The 19,344-nt window shown below is 44.0% G+C and overlaps 1 protein-coding gene across 2 annotated transcripts in view; it reads left to right on the top strand.

Moving 5' to 3' along the window:
- The window catches only part of LOC147610941 (heat shock factor-binding protein-like), a 61,069-nt gene that overhangs the window by 35,071 nt on the left and 6,654 nt on the right, over positions 1 to 19,344 (top strand). The window contains exon 2 of one of the 2 annotated variants that reach the window (XM_086785605.1): positions 5,013 to 5,084. In XM_086785605.1, the coding sequence (XP_086641731.1) occupies positions 5,013 to 5,084 (72 nt within the window). Of the gene's footprint in view, positions 1 to 5,011; positions 5,085 to 19,344 lie in introns of both variants that reach the window. The other variant, XM_086785604.1, reaches the window with a different exon arrangement.

Here is a 19,344-nt window from a genome sequence, read left to right as displayed (position 1 = left end):
ATGATCTTCTCGAGAGGCTAGTACTAGTGATGTGCTTGCACCTCTAGAGGATGAGGCATTTGAGGACTCAGCTACTACCGGCAGTGACCTTGAGAGTGAGGCTGCAGAGGCAGAAGATGTAGATGAGGATGAGCATGAGGATGCAGATGAGGATGAGCATGAGGATGTAGATGAGGATGAGGATGCAGATAGCAGCTAGTAGTTGCCAGTATCATTTTATTTGGACATGTTATTTAGTTTCAACTTTGGACATGTTATTTATTTTGATCTTGGATGTTGAGTCATGACTCATCACCCACATGGTGATCCTTACGATTTCTGTTTAGTCAGCACCCATGTGATTTGCGATATCATCATATCTTACATGTATTTTGTTTTTATTGAAATGAATTCAATGTGTTATCTTATAAGTTATGTCAACAGTTTTTTCTTTTGTATGTTTCAAGTAAAAAATATACATGCTTTTTCTATTTTGTATGAAACCTTTTTGTACCCGTTTCTTACCTTTTATGAAACGTTTCAAAACGTTTATAATGAAATCCATTTCACACCTACCGTTTCAGAAATGCTTGGCAACACTGATGTTGACATAGTTGTTTAAAAACGCGTTTTTTTCATGGAATAAAAAACGTGAACGTTTTGAAACGTTTATTTTTGCGAATGCGGTTTTTTTGCCGGTGATTTTTTTTTGGTGAAAAAAACCTTGGATAACGTGTCACCGTTTGTACTTTATCATTTGTACTTTTTTGCTTCTTCGATCTTGTTGCCGCCGTCCTCCACCGTACACAAACTGCCGCTGCCTGCTATTCGCGCCTGCTGCCTGTTGTTGTCTTTGCTCCGCCTATTGCTCCAGGCCTGCTCCCGCATGCTCAGTGCTGCTCCAGGCTTGCTCCTGCCTGCTCCCTCTGCTCCAGCCTCCGCCTGCAGCGTGCTCCCGCCTGCAGCAGTGTTGCTTCAGTCTCTGCACTCTGCAGGCTGCACCCTGGTCCCTCTTATCTGCTCCAGGCAGCAACCTGCTTAGTGCTCCTCTCTATCTATTGCTCCCACAGGCCACCTCATACTTGCCCCTTCTGCTCGGTTCTTATTCTGTGAGGATCCGTTCAGTCATGGATGCTTTGGAGAAAGTTTGAGATGAGGGATCTTGGACTTTTGCATTATTTTCTTGGCTTTGAGATTTGGCAGACCCCCAAGGGTATTTTCTTCTCTCAGCAGAAGTACACACGGGAGATACTTGACACGTTTCAGATGATTGGATGCAGAAGTACACACGGGAGATACTTGACAGGTTTCAGATGATTGGATGCAGATCAGTATCTTCTCCTAGGGATACTAGTGAGAAGCTTTCTCTTCTTGATGCTTCTCCAGGGATTGATCAGGGACAGTATCGGGTTCTCGTCGGTTGTTTGGTATGGTTAACCTACTCTCGATTGGACATTTGTTTCACAATCAGCTTATTGAGTTCTTTCACATCCAAACCCCATCAGCATCATTGGCGGTGTGCTCTCAGGGTTCTTCGGTACTTGCGTGGTACTTTGGACTTTGGCATCTTCTATGGCCAAGGGTGCACTCTTCTTGGATGGTCTGATTCGGATTGGGTTGGAGATCTACATACTCGGCGTTCGACCACTGCTTGTGTTTTTTCACTTGGGTCAGGTCTCGGGAGCCATTTCATGGAGCAGTAAAAATCAGCCTATTGTGGCGCTTTCCTCTATAGAGGCGGAGTATTGTGCAGTTTGTTATGTTGCATGTGAGGTGATTTGGTTGTGGAGATTATTGGGAGAACTTGGCTTTTCTCCTACCGGATCTACTCTTCTTTGGTGTGTCAATCAGAGTTGCATCGTCATTGCCAAGAACCCCGTGTTTCATGCTCGTACGAAACACATTGAGATTCAGTATCACTATGTTCATGAACGGGTTCCTTGCGTTTGGAGTATTGTCCTTCAGGAGAGAATGCAACAAATTTGTTCACCAAGCCGGTTTCTCAGGCTTCCTTGGCTCCTCATCTTCGGCTTCTCGGAGTTTGTTCAGCATCTGGTGCTGAGAGGGGGTGTTAGCATATTCATCCCCAGATTCTGCCCATGTATGATGTCCCCTTTTGATCCCTTTTATGGCCCTTGGTTGTGGGTTGGCCACCCCTATTTTTTTCCTATTTTCTTGGTATTTTTCCCAAGTTGGGTGACTTATCTCTAGTCGGCCAGCTCTTGTTTGTCCGGTCGGCTAGTTGCTTTGTTCCAGTCAGCCAGCCCTCATGACCTATTTATAGGTGGGCTTGCCTCCTCACTTTTTCATAGCTTGGTCATCTTTTGTATCCCTCACTTATGAGACCATCAGCACACTCTAGTGCTTACCTTGCTTCCGCTCTGTGCACTCTTTCAATAATAAAATATTACTCATCTTTTGCCAAAGTCCTTGATTTATGCTTTTCTAGCTTCAAGGCCTTTCTTTTTGGCCCTGGAGCTGCTTTTTGGAAAAGGGGCCTTTAGCTTTTTGGTTTGGCTCAATCTTCTCCAATGGTGCTCGCGGTCAACTCAGTTCGACTTTTTTGCTTTTCCTTGCTTTTGACCAAAATTGGTGCTTTTTTCTTGTGCCAACTCAATTTGACTTTTCTTGGTGCTAGGGGGGCTAAACAGTCACATATTCAGTCCAAGGCAGTCCAACCTTGGACTGAGCCTTAGACTTAGGTTTTACATCTTTTCATGAAGGAAGCCAAGGGATGCAAGATTTGTACCACCTTTTTGTACATTAGAGTATAATGAATACTCAACTATCTGTCTTTCTCTTCTCTCTCTTCTGTATGCGTTTTGCATCAAGCATCTTCCAGGATGGTGTTTAGGGTTGAAAGAAGACTCCTAGAGATTCTGCATGTGACAACACGTCTCTCGGGAACTCTTGTCTTAGAAGCTCTGTTTTCGTTGCATCAACGCTCTCAGTCTTGGACTGCTTCACAACCCTAGGTGATTCCTCCTTGGCCTTTGTTGATGCTCCCATGAACTGTGCCCATGTTTCCTTGAGTTGTGTCCAACTTTGCTCGTACAGATGTTGGCCTTGACGTGCCTCTTCCTGACGCTTTACTTGATGTGCTTCTTTCTTGTGTTGTCGACAGTCCTCTTCTATGAGTTGTTGCCTATAATAAGCCATGATTTGTTCGTACTGGGCTTTGTGTTCTTGTTCCCTTTTGAATCGTTCTTCATCTTCCCGTCTCCAATGACTCTGCATAGTCTCATACTCATGCCGTAATTGTTCTTTCCACGCATCATTGCTCTCCATCGAGGTGAGGTTTTGGTGGAGGGAGTAGGAAAAAGAATTCTTTTCCTACCTAGGTTAGACGTAGGCTAAGTCTTGTGTAGATTCTATCCTACATACAACCTATGCTATGTGCAAAAATGGGCTGAAACCCTAAAAACGAAAACCCTGATTTGGTTTTTCCCACTTTCCACATTGAATCTAGGACTAAAAACACTGTTGCTAGGATTGAACTCATGCAAAACATGAAAACCCTAATTCTGGCTTGCAAACTCTAAAATGCAAACCCTAATTTCAAAAACCCTAATTTTTAGCATGTATAGGTTCTATCTAAGCTCATGTAGGATTGGCCTAAGCTCTGATACCAATGTAACATGCGTTGCGGAAGCACGGTCATGATTAACGCTAAGCAAAGAAGATTAACATTAATCCTATGTTTAGCAAAGATACAGAAGAGAAGGAGAGAGAGACCTTATCTACTGCATATTGCCAAAACATGCTATGTATACAATGATCTTGTTGATTCACAGCTTCATGATGCATACCAAAGATCCCTACAACCCCTACTTGCAATCGGACAAGAGAAGCTCCTGTTGATCCACCACTGTGTCCTTGCTGCCTTGCAGACTCTGACAATTGGATTCTCTTGATCTTTGAATGATGATTCTAATGAATGCCTAATGATCCTATTTATAGGGAAAAGGTATGAATTCGTAAACAAGTTGGTTTTGCCTATTTTTCTCACAAAACATTGTCCAAAAAGTCATTTTGTGTCCAAACTATGCCCAAAAGGTGTCTCAACCATTGGGCTATGTCTTGGGCACTTCCGGGAGCTTGTAGGGTTGCAAAAGCCATTCTAAATCTGCCCCTAAATCAGCACATATATTTGCTAATGAGAATATACATGTCTATGAGCATCGGGATTAACGGATGCACATGACACGCTACACCATTGGGAATCTCCCTACAATGACCCTCGTCTTGCTCTTACATAGTGACTAAAGGCTTGGTTGAGTGCTAGGGTTGGTTGGTTGGCTAACTGTGCTAGTTTTGCATTATTGGATACGATGTATCCAAAAGTTGTCCACATTGGTTGATCCTTGGGCGCCCTGTTGTCCAGTAAGCGGTTGCCCAAAATTGTAATCCATCAGCCCAAACATGCATGTGATTCTACCTAGCAGGTGGCTGGCTGCACTGGTAGGATATGTCCATGGGCATCCCTGAATGGGCATGCACACACCTATGCATGTGTAAAACCAGCATGGCCAAGGGGAGGGTTGGTCACCTTTTTACTTGAGTTTGAACACAATTAGACTTTTGTGCCATTATTTTGGGGGTGCATTAGGCTGGCCGACTGGAGCTAGTTGGACAAGGATTCTTCTTTTTATTAGAAGCCATAAATCCCTGTTCTACTCAGCTTTTATGATCTTTTGGAGAGGACAGGTGATAAAAAGAAGAGCAAGGTAACTTATGTCTGATCTTTATAAGGGCGCGAGGTAACTTATGTCTGATCTTTATAAGGGCAACTTAATTTAATAAAGATAACAGAAAAGGATGCAATCTGAAGGATACAATGCATTGTAAAGTCTTATGCCACTTATTCGCATTGTCTAACTGCTTGTCTCCTCCTTGCTCATAGATATAATTATTCTCATTTCCTTACTATGTCAAATGTCTTGACTTCGAAGATATTTATGCCTCATTTTTGGTTTTCTTTTTGAAACTCTCCTATAGAGTTATCTTTGACAATAATGTACTGTCTGATCCAGGATGGAAGAGGACATGGCCAGCCTCATGAAGCAGGCGATATGGGCCAAAGTACTGCAGATCTCACGGCCTTTGTAAGTTATATTTGAATTATTGATGTCTTTTGATTTTGTTCTGGAGCTCTATTTGAGCTATGAGTCAATTTTAGGGGTTTTTGTGCTTTACTTATTAGGTTGCCAGATACCCACGTATAGGGTCAGATACGTTTGTATGCATTATCTACACAAAACAGGATAGTTTTTTGATATGGGTCATGTGCATCAGGCCTCAGATCATGTGTCATGACTATTGAGGCACTGGGTCCAGTAGGTTACTGTAGGTAACAGGTCATTGTGTCAGGACAGTGTCATTGAGTGTACAGTCAGGGGGATGCAGTAGGATGCATGATTGTGATGGGAAAAATTGGTGCCTGGAGGCATTGGCCCATAAGAATGATTGGCTGGGAACAGCAGTAGCAGCAAAGGACATGGATTACATCACGAGGGTTTGGACACTAAAATTGGAGGGAGGATACAGATTTGGGCCCATTTTGGAGGCCTAAGACAGCCCTACAGCAGCCCTGGCCAAGGGCTGGGCATGTGAAGGGGTTCTTTGGGGCCAACTTTAGTTGTTTTGTCCCTTTCTATGATTCTGTGTAGCTGGCCATCAGGCTGACCAGGTGACATTATTATTTTTTTGTTTTCTGCGCTGAGGGGGGGGGTGTTGAGCAGGGAGGAATCCCTAAAAAGTATTCCTGTTTGTCATTCCCTCTCCAGTTCAGACCTTAATCCATGGAAAGACCTGATCAAGAGCCTTAGGTGTCTATTTAGGAAAGAGTACCTGTGCCTAAGTTGAAGGACAAGGTGTCTAGCCGTTTGTGGCTGTTTTTCAGTAACAAATAGAAGGATCTTTTTCCCGGGGAAAAAATAGTTGAAGGAGAAGGTGAGGTTTGGTGCTTGTTACCAGCCTTGTTTGCACATAGACAAGGTGAGGCACCTATTTATAGTATTTAATGTTGGTGAGTTTGCTACCAACCCTACCAATCCTAATAATAATGTTACTCAATATAACTTTGTCCACACTAAGTGTGTTCACTCAATATAACTCTGTCTACATGTGGCTGCCCATCGGGTGCCTAGACAGTATTACAATGAACTGGCACAATAGCCATTGAAAACACATGAATCCGGCCACGTACTTGATCTCTGAGCTAGCTAGTGAGTAGAAGCATGGCCATGTCACACTTGGGAGAGTGTGCAAGTGACAACTTCTTTGCTACTTATGGTCCATCTCTTAGCAAAGATAGTGTTAAGACAGCTGCATGATGCTCACAGTACTATTCACTTGGATCCTACTATGGTGAGACAGATTGTATCGGACTTTTATTGTCATATACTTTCTATTGAGCCTCTTTCTCCTTTGAGAGATAGAGCACAATGGAAGGTGAGGGCCACCATACCACAGCGAATCATGGAAGAGATGAGGATTAGTTTTCGGTTGATGAGGTGAGACAAGAACTCCTTGCACTACCCCGCAATAAGTGTCAAAGAGAAGATGGTTTATCGTCCTCCTTTTTCTTGGGTTTGGGAAACAAATCACTACTAAGATGCGCTCTTTCTTCATGGAGGGTCTTATTCATGTCATTCCAAAAGGAGGGGGTAAGACAAACATAAGCCAAAGGCGGCTGATTACATTGCTTTGGATTTCTTATAAAATCACTATGGCCTTCCAAGATATGTGGTGCACAAGAAATATGCACTCTTTCTTTAGGGAGGGTCTTGTTCATCTCATCCCAAAGGAGAGTGAGGTTTCCTTTCATCAACAAGTAAGACAAAAGCGGCCAAGGACATCACTTTGGACTGCTTATAAAATCTTGGCAAAAGCAGTTAGTATAAGGTTACAGCCGATCTTGTAGATAACGCTCATACTGGGTTCCTACAAGGGAGGAGCATTTTTACAACATATTCTCCTTTTGGGAGGCTGTGGAATGGGCTAAAACAAGCGACCAGCCCTTAGGCATTCTACTGCTTAACTTTGAGAAAGCATATGATAGAGTTGATTGTGGTTTTCTTTAAGGAACCCTTAGATGCACGGGGTTCTCTTAGGATTGGATAAGAGGTGTGTCATGCTTGTATAGTGATGCTCACAGCAGTATATTTGCATGTGGTAACAGAGTAGAGCGCTTCAAGATCTCCCGATTTGTTTGTCAGGGATGTCCCTTGGCCCCCTTGCTATATGCCATTGTGGCAGAGGCTATGAGTTTATATCTTCGATCCATTGTCGGGGTATCTAGCTTGAGTTTTCACTTATGGAGTGAGGAGGAACTTATGGATTTTGAGCTTGTAGATGACACTGCTATGTATCTCGAGGCCTCCCACATTTGCATTTGTTCTTTTTGGATTGCCTTGAGGGATTTAGGTTTAGCTGCAAGAGCTCTTATCAAGTGGCACAAATCTGTTGGTTCTTGGGTTAGTGACTTGGTAAGTCGACATGTTCTCTTCCTCATCCTTCCTCGGAACAATTTCTGGTTTGTGTAAAACTTGGATTGAGAGAGGGAGACTAGTAGATACTTGGGATGTTAGGTTGGAATCGATGTATCCCCTACATAGCGATTTGCACCAGCTCTCATGAGCATAAGGAAAAAGTTGCTTCATTGGAGCTCTAGGAAATTGGGCTTCGCCTCTAGAACCTTGGTGATTAACCAAGTAGTGCTTGCCTCAACCTGGTATATCTTCTTTTGTTGGTGCTTCTTTTACGAGGGTGCATTGTTCACTGGTCTACAACTTTCTTTGGTCAGGTTTGGATGGCACAATAGATACTTGAGGCAGAGTTTCTCTTTGGTTAGGTTTGGATGGCACAGTAGATACTCAAGGCAGAGTTGCATGTGAGGCTATCATTCGTTTGAGTTGCTTATCTACCCTCCTAAGAGGTGGTTCACATGCGCACGTGCACACACACACACACTACTAGCATTACAAGGGTTTGTTCACACATTGTTACACACATATAAGCTCTGACTTATCCCAACAATCCCTCCTTTAGAGCGAAGGTGGTGAGACCCAATGCATAGAATGCTACCACCTACACCATCCACCTTGCCTAAGAGCTAGATTCACTATCTGCACCTCCCGTGCCATGGTAATCTCTCATATCAAGGTAAGACCGAGGTAGCAAGGCCAACACTTTAGTCACCCCTTGGCTCTTATCTAGGGTTAAATTGGGAAAAAAATATAGAGCCTTTTATAACATAAGGCAGTACACGGGAAAACACGCGGGAAAACGTAACACACAAGATTATTTTTCAGATTTTGGGGACCATCTCGGGTAGGAAACCCTTGAGACACACACACACATAAAAATTAAACACAAAATTTTGAGGTAGATTCCCTCCTCGATGCTGGTGATGCTACCCTTTTGTGGCGGCGCTTCCATGGCATTGCATCTTGGGCCTGTGAACGGATGATGATGAACCAAAAGCCGATGGTGAACTTCCACATGTTGATGATGCCATTGATAAAGACTTCATATGCACACACTCTTATGTGAGCACCTTTACACCAAAACACACTAAGGATAAGCTTTTAATTTTCTCCACACTAAGGATAAGCTTTGTAGTGTAGGTGGTTGTAACTGATAGGACCCGGACTAGATGTCACCAGCCTGGACATTTCCCAGTCTGAAAGGGGTTTGGTGGACTCCAGGATGTTTAAATATTTGGAAAGTACAAGCTTTGGGAATGGGGGATTATCCTAGAATACAAAGGACCACACTCCTAAAATTTAGGAGAGTTGCTATTTTGGCCCGACTCCGATGGAAATTCTGTTCGCGTCATTACATCTGGAATTGAGCAAATACCAAGAGTTGGCAAAGTGACTATGACAGAATGTCTACCAATTGGGATATTTTTAGAGGTAAAGATTATGGAAGGACCCATCTCTTAGATTGGGACATGTGGCAAGAAAGTGGACCAACGTGAGACAAGTGGCCTGACACTTGTTAGAAAAAGGATCAAAGTGAGACAAGTGGCCTCGCACTTGTCACTTCAGCTATTGTGTGGCTCTCCACTTGTCATCGTAGCCTTCTCTTGCCATTTTAGCTCATGGGAGGCCCAAATCTATAAATTGGAGCCCTCTCTCTTCATTAATGGAGGCTCTCTTGCTGCACACTAGCCTCTACCACCGTTGAAGGCTTCCCTAATGATGGCTACTCTCTTTCTCTCTCACTTGAAGGCTGCCCATGAAGAATACCTGCTGTATGGGACTGTTTTGGAGGCTTCCATCGCGAAGAAATACTGAAGGCAAGGGTATTCAATCATTTATTATGATTTCTAGCCATTGTATGTGTTGTACCAGCATTTGTACTTGCTGTACCAGCCATTGTACTTGCTGTACCAGCCACTGTACTTGCTGTACCAGCTTTTGTACTTGCTATACGTGATGTACCAACCACCGTACCAGCTGTACCAACTTCTATACTTGCTGTACCTGCTGTACCAACCACTGTACCGGCTGTACCAGCCATTGTACCTGCTGTACCGGCTGAATGGAGAGTTGTACTTGCTGTACCCTCTCTATTGCATGAAGACCCGTGGTTTTTGGGGAAGAATCAGTACCCACACGGAGGTATATGGATTATATTGTTGGCTCGACATTTCTACAGCCTATGTTCTGATGGGGAGAAACCTGAATTAGGGTTTAGAGTTCATTCATGGGAGACATACACAGAGAAGCAAGGGAGAGAGAGAGAGAGAGAGTTGTGGGGATAAGTCAACTCATGAAAAGCATGAGTGTGTGACTCCCCTATCACACATGTATATTGCACTAGTACACATAGTGCACTTAGTACATTAAAAGTACTAAGTGTACTATGTACTATAACTTATGGGCTTGTACACACTATAAGGGTGGGCATAACGCCTTTACCCCAACAACCTCCCACTTAAAGGCAAAGTGCCCTTAAGTAAAGGAAAAGAAAAAATCAGCATGTACATGATAATATACAAGGCCATATCAAGGCTGAAAATGGCCTCATCCAATGCCCATCAAGTGTCTGCAATGAGCAAACCGCTCTGGAGGCAAACTCTTCGTCAACAGATCAGCCGGGTTGTCATCCGTATGAATCTTAACAAGCTGAATTTGCTTGTTCTCTATCACCTCTCTGATGAAGTGATACTTCACATCCACATGCTTCGTCTTTGCATGAAAGACAGGGTTCTTTGCCAACTGGATGGCACTCTGACTGTCACAATGCAACAATGGAATATCCCCTGTATAGCCCAAATCAACCACTAACCGAGATAGCCATAATGCCTCCTTGCAAGCCTCTGTGGCTGCAATATACTCGGCCTCTGTAGTAGATAAGGCTGTGCACTTCTGCATCCTGGATATCCATGACACAGCACCTCCTGTGAATGTAAACACATAACCGGTAGTAGACTTCCGGTTATCTGGATGACTGGCATAATCCGAATCCGTGTAACCATGCACTAATGCATCCTGTTTGCCAAAGCAAATGCACAAATCCTGTGTGCCCTTCAGGTATCTCATGACACCTTTCACTGCTTCCCAATGCTTCTTGCCAGGGTTGGCCATGTATCTAGAAACCACTCCCACTGCAAATGCAATGTCCGGCCTAGTAGCAACCATGGCATACATGAGACTGCCACAAGCTGAAGCATACGGAATCTTGGCCATATCAGCCCTGTCTCTATCTGACTGTGGGCTGTCCATAGCACTGAGTTTCACATATGGAGGCAAAGGAGTACTAGCTTTCTTCCCCCCGTCCATATTGAACCTCTGCAAGACTTTGCCAATGTATTCCTTCTGAGACAAATACAACACATGCTGATTTCTGTCCCGAAGTATCCGCATACCCAAGATGTGATTTGCATCACCCAAATCCTTCATATCAAAGGTTTCATGCAGCCTCTTCTTCAAAGCATCCATCTCTTTACGAGATTTCCCGGCAATCAACATATCATCAACATACAAAATGAGAATCAAGAGACTGCCATCCAAAGCTTTCTTGGTGTACAAGCAGTGATCTATGTCACTTCTCTTGAATTTCTGAGTTTTCATGAATGTATCAAATTTATGATACCATTCTCTTGGTGCCTGTTTGAGCCCATAAAGACTCTTTTTCAGCTTGCATACAAGCTTCTCCTTTCCACTCTCTGCATAACCCTCTGGCTGCTGCATATATATCTCCTCATGGAGATCACCGTGAAGAAAAGCAGTCTTCACATCCATCTGAATCAAGTCCAGATCATCATGCGCAACCAAAGCCAATACAGCTCTAAGTGTGGTCATTTTGACCACTGGAGAGAAGATCTCATCAAAGTCCACACCATATTCCTGCTTGAAGCCCTTAGCCACTAACCTGGCTTTGTATCTTGGCTTAGCATCTGATGCAACTTTGAGCCTGTATACCCACTTGCATGGCAAAACCTTCTTGCCTGCAGGCAAATGCACCAACTTCCAAGTTCCATTTTTATGCAGAGAATCCATCTTTGACTTCATGGCACGCTCCCATAGAGCCTTGTCTGCCCTCTGTAAAGCCTCCTTATAACACGAGGGCTCTCCACAGTCAGTAAGCATCAAATAGTCAACCCCTGGAACAAACCTGTCAGGGGCTCTGGAGGGTCTAGTGGACCTCCGTACCCAATGACCATCATTTGCAGGTTGCTGTCCAGCCTGCATATCACCCATTGGTGGCTCCTGTTCCATGCCATAAGGCTGAAAAATCATGCCCGGTATATCCTCTAACTGTGGTATATCCATAGGGATATCTTCTGCCATATCTGGCTGTCCATTTGGACCATTTTCAGCACCATTTAAGGGCTGGTTTTCCTGCTGTAATGGCTGATTTACAGCCCTTTGTTGTTGTCCATGATGTCCATCATCATCAAAGATGACTCTGCCAGGCTCCTGTTGCCTTGCAGGCTCCTTATACATGCATGTTTCATCAAAAATGACATCATTGTTGCGTATGATCTTTCTATTCATGGGATCCCAAAGTCTATACCCCATTTCACCTCTGTCACCATATCCTAGGAATATGCATTTGTGAGACTTAGGATCAAGTTTGGTGCGCATTTCCCTGCGTATGTGCACGTACGCAACGCAACCAAACACTCTCAAGTGCTTGTATGACGGAGGCTTCCCTGTCCATACTTCTTCTGGCACTTTCCCACCAAGCCTCGTGTTAGGTGACCTGTTTATAAGGTGAACGGCTGTCATAACAGCTTCAGCCCAAAAACCATGAGGTAATGCAGCATGTGACAACATAGAACGGACCTTCTCCTGAATGGTCCTGTTCATCCTCTCTGCTGTCCCGTTTTGTGGAGGATCATAAGGAGTAGAGAGCTCCCTCTTGATGCCTTTAGCATCACAAAAGTCCTGAAACTGTTTGGACGTATACTCTCCACCATTGTCGGAACGCAAAGCCTTCAGTGTTTTGCCAGTTTGATTCTCAACAAGAGCAACAAACTTCTGAAACACTGAGAATGTATCACTCTTCAAACGAAGAGGATAGACCCACACCTTGCGTGTGGCATCATCAATAAAAGACACAAAATATTTTGCCCCTCCCAAAGAAAGCTGAGGCATCTCACATACATCTGTATGCACAAGCTCTAACTGAGCATCTTTCTGTCCAAGAGCTTTCTTGTGGGGGCACTGTAGTTGCCTACCATAAATACAATGCTCACAAAACTGAAAACTTGAAAACTTTAGAGAAGGCAAGTAACCCAAACGAGACAATTGCTCCATTCCCTTGACACTCATGTGTCCCAACCGGCTATGCCACATAGAAATTTCCGGCAGCTCGGTTGCATTTACATTAGCATGGTGACAAACACCTGCATGCATAAAGTAAAGAGTGTCCACTTTAGAGCCTCTGGCAACAACCAGTGAGCCCTTACTAATCTTCCACTTTCCACTACCAAATGTGGTAACATAATCAGCATCATCAAGCTGTCCAGTAGAAAGCAGATTCTTCTTGATCTCAGGCACATGCCTGACATCATGGAGCATAAGCTGTGAGCCATCTGAAAATACAAGCCTTACATCACCTCTGCCAAGAATCTTGCATGCATGGTTATCACCCAAATAAACCACTCCTTCATTGCCAGCAGTGTACCTGACAAACAAGTCTCTGCAACCTGTGACATGAAAGGAGGCACCTGAATCAATGATCCATGAGTGCATACCATGACCACCTGTAAGAAGTGAATGGGCATCAAGTGAAGAAGTAAATAGGACCTCATCCTCACTGCCACCTGCATGTGACACATTGATTTCTTCGATCTTGACTCCACTTTTGCCCTTTGGCTTTACATCTTTGGCTTCATCCTTCTCTTTGTCTTTGCCTTTTCCCTTTTCTTTTTGATCATTTTTCCATTTGTAGCATTGCTTTTTAATGTGTCCCTTCTTGCCACAATAATGGCATTCCAAATCCTTTTTGGAGCGAGACTTGCTCCTTCCCCTTTCTTGGCTTTTCCCCCTTTGTTGGGATCTCCCACGTGCATTCATTGCATTAGACTTGCCAACAGAGTTGTTTTTCCTGTTCATCTCTTCTTGAAGAAGAGCACCCTCAACATCTGCATATGACAGCATAGCATTCGAATTGCTAGTGGCTGTCCTGAATGTGTCCCAACTCTCTGGCAAAGTGCATAACAAAAAAGTGGCTTTGAACTCATCGTCCATTGCCAACTTTTGATTTATAACCTGGCTGACAATACCATTAAACTCATTGAGATGGGCTGTCATAGAAGCCCCTTCCTTCATCTGAAGGCCTATGAGTTTCTTCAACCAATACACTTTGCTTGAGGCACTTTGTTGGGCATACAAGTCCTGCAATCTCTGCCACATTCCCCAAGCTGTCTTCTCTTCACGAATGCTGAAAAGTAATGAGTCTGACACAGACAACATGATAGTAGATCTTGCCAGCTCATCCATATCTTCCCACTCTTCAGCTGTAAGAGAAGCGGGCATCACACCCCTTTCTTTGATAGGCTTGTGCTGCTTTTTCTGGAGCAACACATTGTAGCACTGGGTTTGCCAAATATCATAATTCTGCGAGCCTTCAAGCTTCTTGATGTGAAGCAATGAAGAGCTCTCACCTGTGGTTGCCATAGCAATATGCAACCTTTAATGCCTGACTCCCTGCAAATGTGCAAACACTGCACCCAAGATGTGCAAACACTGCACCTAAAGCACACAAAGTGCTCACAAATGTTCTCCCAAGCTTTATCTCCCACTGCGGAAGCAAGAATGCAACTTTTCTCCCACTTTTTGTGATGAAAACACCAAAATCTGGTTGCTGCAGATTTTGGACAGCACCTTAAATGTCCTCTTTTGCCCTTCCAAAGTACTGTACAGCAGTACTAAGCGCTCACCAATGATGTACCAAACCTGTACCGGCAATTTCAGCAGCTGAATTTGAACCTTTTGATCACTCAAAACAGTGTACAGCCATGCCAAAACATGCACAAAGCTGTGCCAAATCTGTACCAGCAGGTACAATAGCAATAAATGCTCTCGTGGCTGTCCAAATGAGTGAAAATCAGACTTTTACAGTCACGAACACTGCAATAAATGGGGAGAAACCTGAATTAGGGTTTAGAGTTCATTCATGGGAGACATACACAGAGAAGCAAGGGAGAGAGAGAGAGAGAGAGTTGTGGGGATAAGTCAACTCATGAAAAGCATGAGTGTGTGACTCCCCTATCACACATGTATATTGCACTAGTACACATAGTGCACTTAGTACATTAAAAGTACTAAGTGTACTATGTACTATAACTTATGGGCTTGTACACACTATAAGGGTGGGCATAACGCCTTTACCCCAACATGTTCCGGCTTGGTTGCCTCGTGTTGGGCTGTGTTATGGCATTTGTATATGTATAATCCGGCATCTCCCATGGGGAGAGTAAGGCCCTCAAAGCTTGTACATGATATTATTCTCCTTGGGTAATAAAATACTCCAAGGGGGGGGTCGGCCCATTCCGGCCTCTATGTAGTGTCACTCGTGCAAGCTCCATTTGCAGCATTTGTGGATGTTTTGTCCAGCTTTATGTTTTATGCAAAGTGATGATGGATATGTGTTAAGGCTATGGCCATGTTTAAATGTTTTGATATGCATTGATGGTATCAACAAGTGTGTCAAAGGCCCTAGTCTCCCGGGCACCCGCCGCGAGTTTCATTGGTATCAGAGCATAGGCTTTCTTGGAAGCGGAGGCTTCCTTCTATCAATAAGGAAGAGAAAAGATCTGGAGTGGGGACCACACTTACCATCATTGCTATTAAGCATGGCCAGCCACTTCAGAGCCTATGAAGCAAGAGCATGAGCAATAGACAACTTGGTCTAAGGATTTATGAATTCACAAAATTTATCTTGGAAGTATGGAGTTGGCTTTATGTGCACACGTTTAGCACTCTTTCCATATGGATATTGTGGATTATATTATGAAGCTTACAGGCAAGCTATATGGAGATATATCTTAGAATATCTTAAGGATATGGTGACGAGATATTTCTTCTGGCTTCATGACCAACCTGGCAAAGAAAAGCTAAGTATACTTTGAGTTTGCAAAGTTAGTGCTTTTGCTATGAAGTGTTTTTGATGTTCACTAACCCTTGTATAGCTATGCAAGGAGAAAGGTGTTGTTGTTTACCTTGAGATGGTTTCAGGGAAACATTGTTTATGGCTCCCTTTAATGGGATGAATTCTTTTCATGGCTCCCTTTATTGGGATGGAATATATCTATGGAGATTTCTTTCTTGGACGAGATTTATATAGATATTGGGCTTAACAGGCAATTTCTATGGACGAATCTGTCCGAGTTTATAGAGAAGAAATCTTTGGTTATCTCATGGATATGATGCTTTTATGGATAAAGTCCACCTCTACTCCAAGGTGTGTGGTTACCACGGAGTATGTGGTAAGAGTTTTGGTATACAAAGATTATGGTATACAGGTGTATGGATTCCTGGACTTCTTTTCTAGGAATTTGCATCCATCCTCAGGTTTATGGCTCCCTTTTACTGGGATGGATTCTTCTTTTTGGCTCCCTTTATTTGGGATGCATTGGACTTATGGAACTCATGATTCACATACCCTGTGTAGTGTTCTCTTGTCCTACGTGCTCTCTTGAAGATTGTTTCTACCATGTGAGGGTGGAACAATAGAGAGCAGATGGAAGGGAACCATGGGCACTTCAAAGGGTAGTGACAAGCACAACATACCCTGTGTAGTGTTCTCTTGTCCTACGTGCTCTCTTGAAGATTGTTTCTACCATGTGTGGGTGGAACAATAGAGAGCAGATGGAAGGGAACATGGGCACTTGAGAGGGTAGTGTGAGTTGGTGGCCGAAATGCCTATAAACTATGTGTAGCAGAAATGCGTATGGAACACCAGGTTATCTATGCCTGCGAGTGATTGTTTTCAGGACTCCTTGTTTAGCCGCCCTGTGTAGTATTTCTCTTGACCTAAGTGCTCTTCAACATGTTGCTACCTTGCTTGGTAGAACATAGAGCCAATGGTAGAGAATATGGGCATTGAAGTCGGGCCGGGCGTCAAGGCAGCTCCTTGGTGATCTACATCGACATACCATTGTTTTCTAAATGCTGAATTTCATATGCATTGGCATGGAGGATTTGGCAATGGATGCTCGTGAAGCTATGTATTGAATTTCTCCAATAGTAATACAATTTACTCAAGGGAGGGGTCGGCCGTTCCGGCTCATTGTGTGTCTCTTGTAAACCCACCTCTCATCCAAGGTGTATGGTCAGAGTACCAACACGGAGTGCAAGTGGTAAAGTGGACATGACGGGACTTATGTCTATGCCAAGGGTCATGTGGACCGATGTCTTGTTGGCAGGAGACTTATTTTGTCTCGCCCATTTACTTGGGACATGGATTATGATATCTGGACTTATGGGACTGATTTGTCTCGCCCATTTACTTGGGACATGATTATGATATGTGGACTTATGGGACTGTTTTTGTCTCGCCCATTTATCTTGGGACATGATTTTGATATTGGTATTATGGAGACTTATTTAGTCTCGCCCATTTCTTTGGGACATGGATGCTTCAGTTATATTGGATTTTTGAGACTGTCTCGTCTCGCCCAATCGGTGGGACATGATTATATCTTGAATATATGGCTTGAAGCTTAAAGTTGCGGACAAATTTTAAGAAGCTGGGGAGGATGTCACCAGCCTGGACATTTCCCAGTCTGAAAGGGGTTTGGTGGACTCCAGGATGTTTAAATATTTGGAAAGTACAAGCTTTGGGAATGGGGGATTATCCTAGAATACAAAGGACCACACTCCTAAAATTTAGGAGAGTTGCTATTTTGGCCCGACTCCGATGGAAATTCTGTTCGCGTCATTACATCTGGAATTGAGCAGATACCAAGAGTTGGCAAAGTGACTATGACAGAATGTCTACCAATTGGGATATTTTTAGAGGTAAAGATTATGGAAGGACCCATCTCTTAGATTGGGACATGTGGCAAGAAAGTGGACCAAAGTGAGACAAGTGGCCTGACACTTGTTAGAAAAAGGATCAAAGTGAGACAAGTGGCCTCGAACTTGTCACTTCAGCTATTGTGTGGCTCTCCACTTGTCATCGTAGCCTTCTCTTGCCATTTTAGCTCATGGGAGGCCCAAATCTATAAATTGGAGCCCTCTCTCTTCATTAATGGAGGCTCTCTTGCTGCACACTAGCCTCTACCACCGTTGAAGGCTTCCCTAATGATGGCTACTCTCTTTCTCTCTCACTTGAAGGCTGCCCATGAAGAATACCTGCTGTATGGGACTGTTTTGGAGGCTTCCATCGCGAAGAAATACTGAAGGCAAGGGTATTCAATCATTTATTATGATTTCTAGCCATTGTATGTGTTGTACCAGCATTTGTACTTGCTGTACCTGCTGTACCAGCCACCATACTTGCTATACCAGCCACTGTACTTGTTGTACCAGCCACTGTACTTGCTGTACCAGCCACTGTACTTGCTATACCTGCTGTACCAACCACCGCACCAGCTGTACCGGCTTCTGTACTTGCTGCACCTGCTGTACCAACCACTGTACCTGCTGTACCAACCACTGTACCGGCTGTACCAGCCATTGTACCTGCTGTACCGGCTGAATGGAGAGTTGTACTTGCTGTACCCTCTCTATTGCATGAAGACCCGTGGTTTTTGGGGAAGAATCAGTACCCACACGGAGGTATATGGATTATATTGTTGGCTCGACATTTCTACAGCCTATGTTCCGGCTTGGTTGCCTCGTGTTGGGCTGTGTTATGGCATTTGTATATGGATAATCCGGCATCTCCCGTGGGGAGAGTAAGGCCCTCAAAGCTTGTATATGATATTATTCTCCTTGGGTAATAAAATACTCCAAGGGGGGGGTCGGCCCATTCCGGCCTCTATGTAGTGTCACTCGTGCAAGCTCCATTTGCAGCATTTGTGGATGTTTTGTCCAGCTTTATGTTTTATGCAAAGTGATGATGGATATGTGTTAAGGCTATGGCCATGTTTAAATGTTTTGATATGCATTGATGGTATCAACAAGTGTGTCAAAGGCCCTAGTCCCCCGGGCACCCGCCGCGAGTTTCACTAGATGAGAAAAACACTTCAAATATATACAGAGCATAAAAATAGGAAGCCACATAATATAAATAGACATCACACTGAGCTGGAATGGTCGCCCTCTGTAGGTACTTCTTTATTATGAAGAAGATTTCACAAAGAATCCAAGGTGAGGGTGGAGTCAGCACCGGATTTTCCACATAATCTTGGGTAGCTTTCCACATCATACAAGAGACTGTGACAAAGCCCTCTTGACAAGAGCCAAGACATGCTCAGTGTGATGTCAAGAGGGCTTTGCCAAGCATGCTTGCCAGGGTTTTCCCTTCCACAAGATTTCACTCACCAGGGTTACCACCCTTCCATGAGTTCGTGTAAGACTCACGAGGGCTACCACCCTTCCATGAGTTCACAGAGTCACTCACCAGGGCTACCACCCTTCCATGAGCTTAGAAAATCACTCACCAGGATTACCACCCTTCCATGAGTTCATGTAAGACTCACAAGGGCTACCACCCTTCCATGAGTTCACAGAGTCACTCACCAGGGCTACCACCCTCCCATGAGCTCAGAAAATCACTCACTAGGATTACCACCCTTCCATGAGTTTACAAAATCACTCACCAAGATTACCACCCTTCCATGAGTTCACCTGTTCACTCACCACCTGTTAATCCAAGATAACATCCACAGTTGGTGTACACATAGTCCCCTGTCAACGAGGCGTCGTGTCCACTCTACCACATGCACTC

Source organism: Cibotium barometz, chromosome 48 (genome assembly GCF_041138505.1).
Source record: "Cibotium barometz isolate CiBa-2024 chromosome 48, ASM4113850v1, whole genome shotgun sequence".
NCBI lineage: Eukaryota > Viridiplantae > Streptophyta > Polypodiopsida > Cyatheales > Cibotiaceae > Cibotium > Cibotium barometz.
This window is presented reverse-complemented; position numbering and strand designations above follow the sequence as displayed.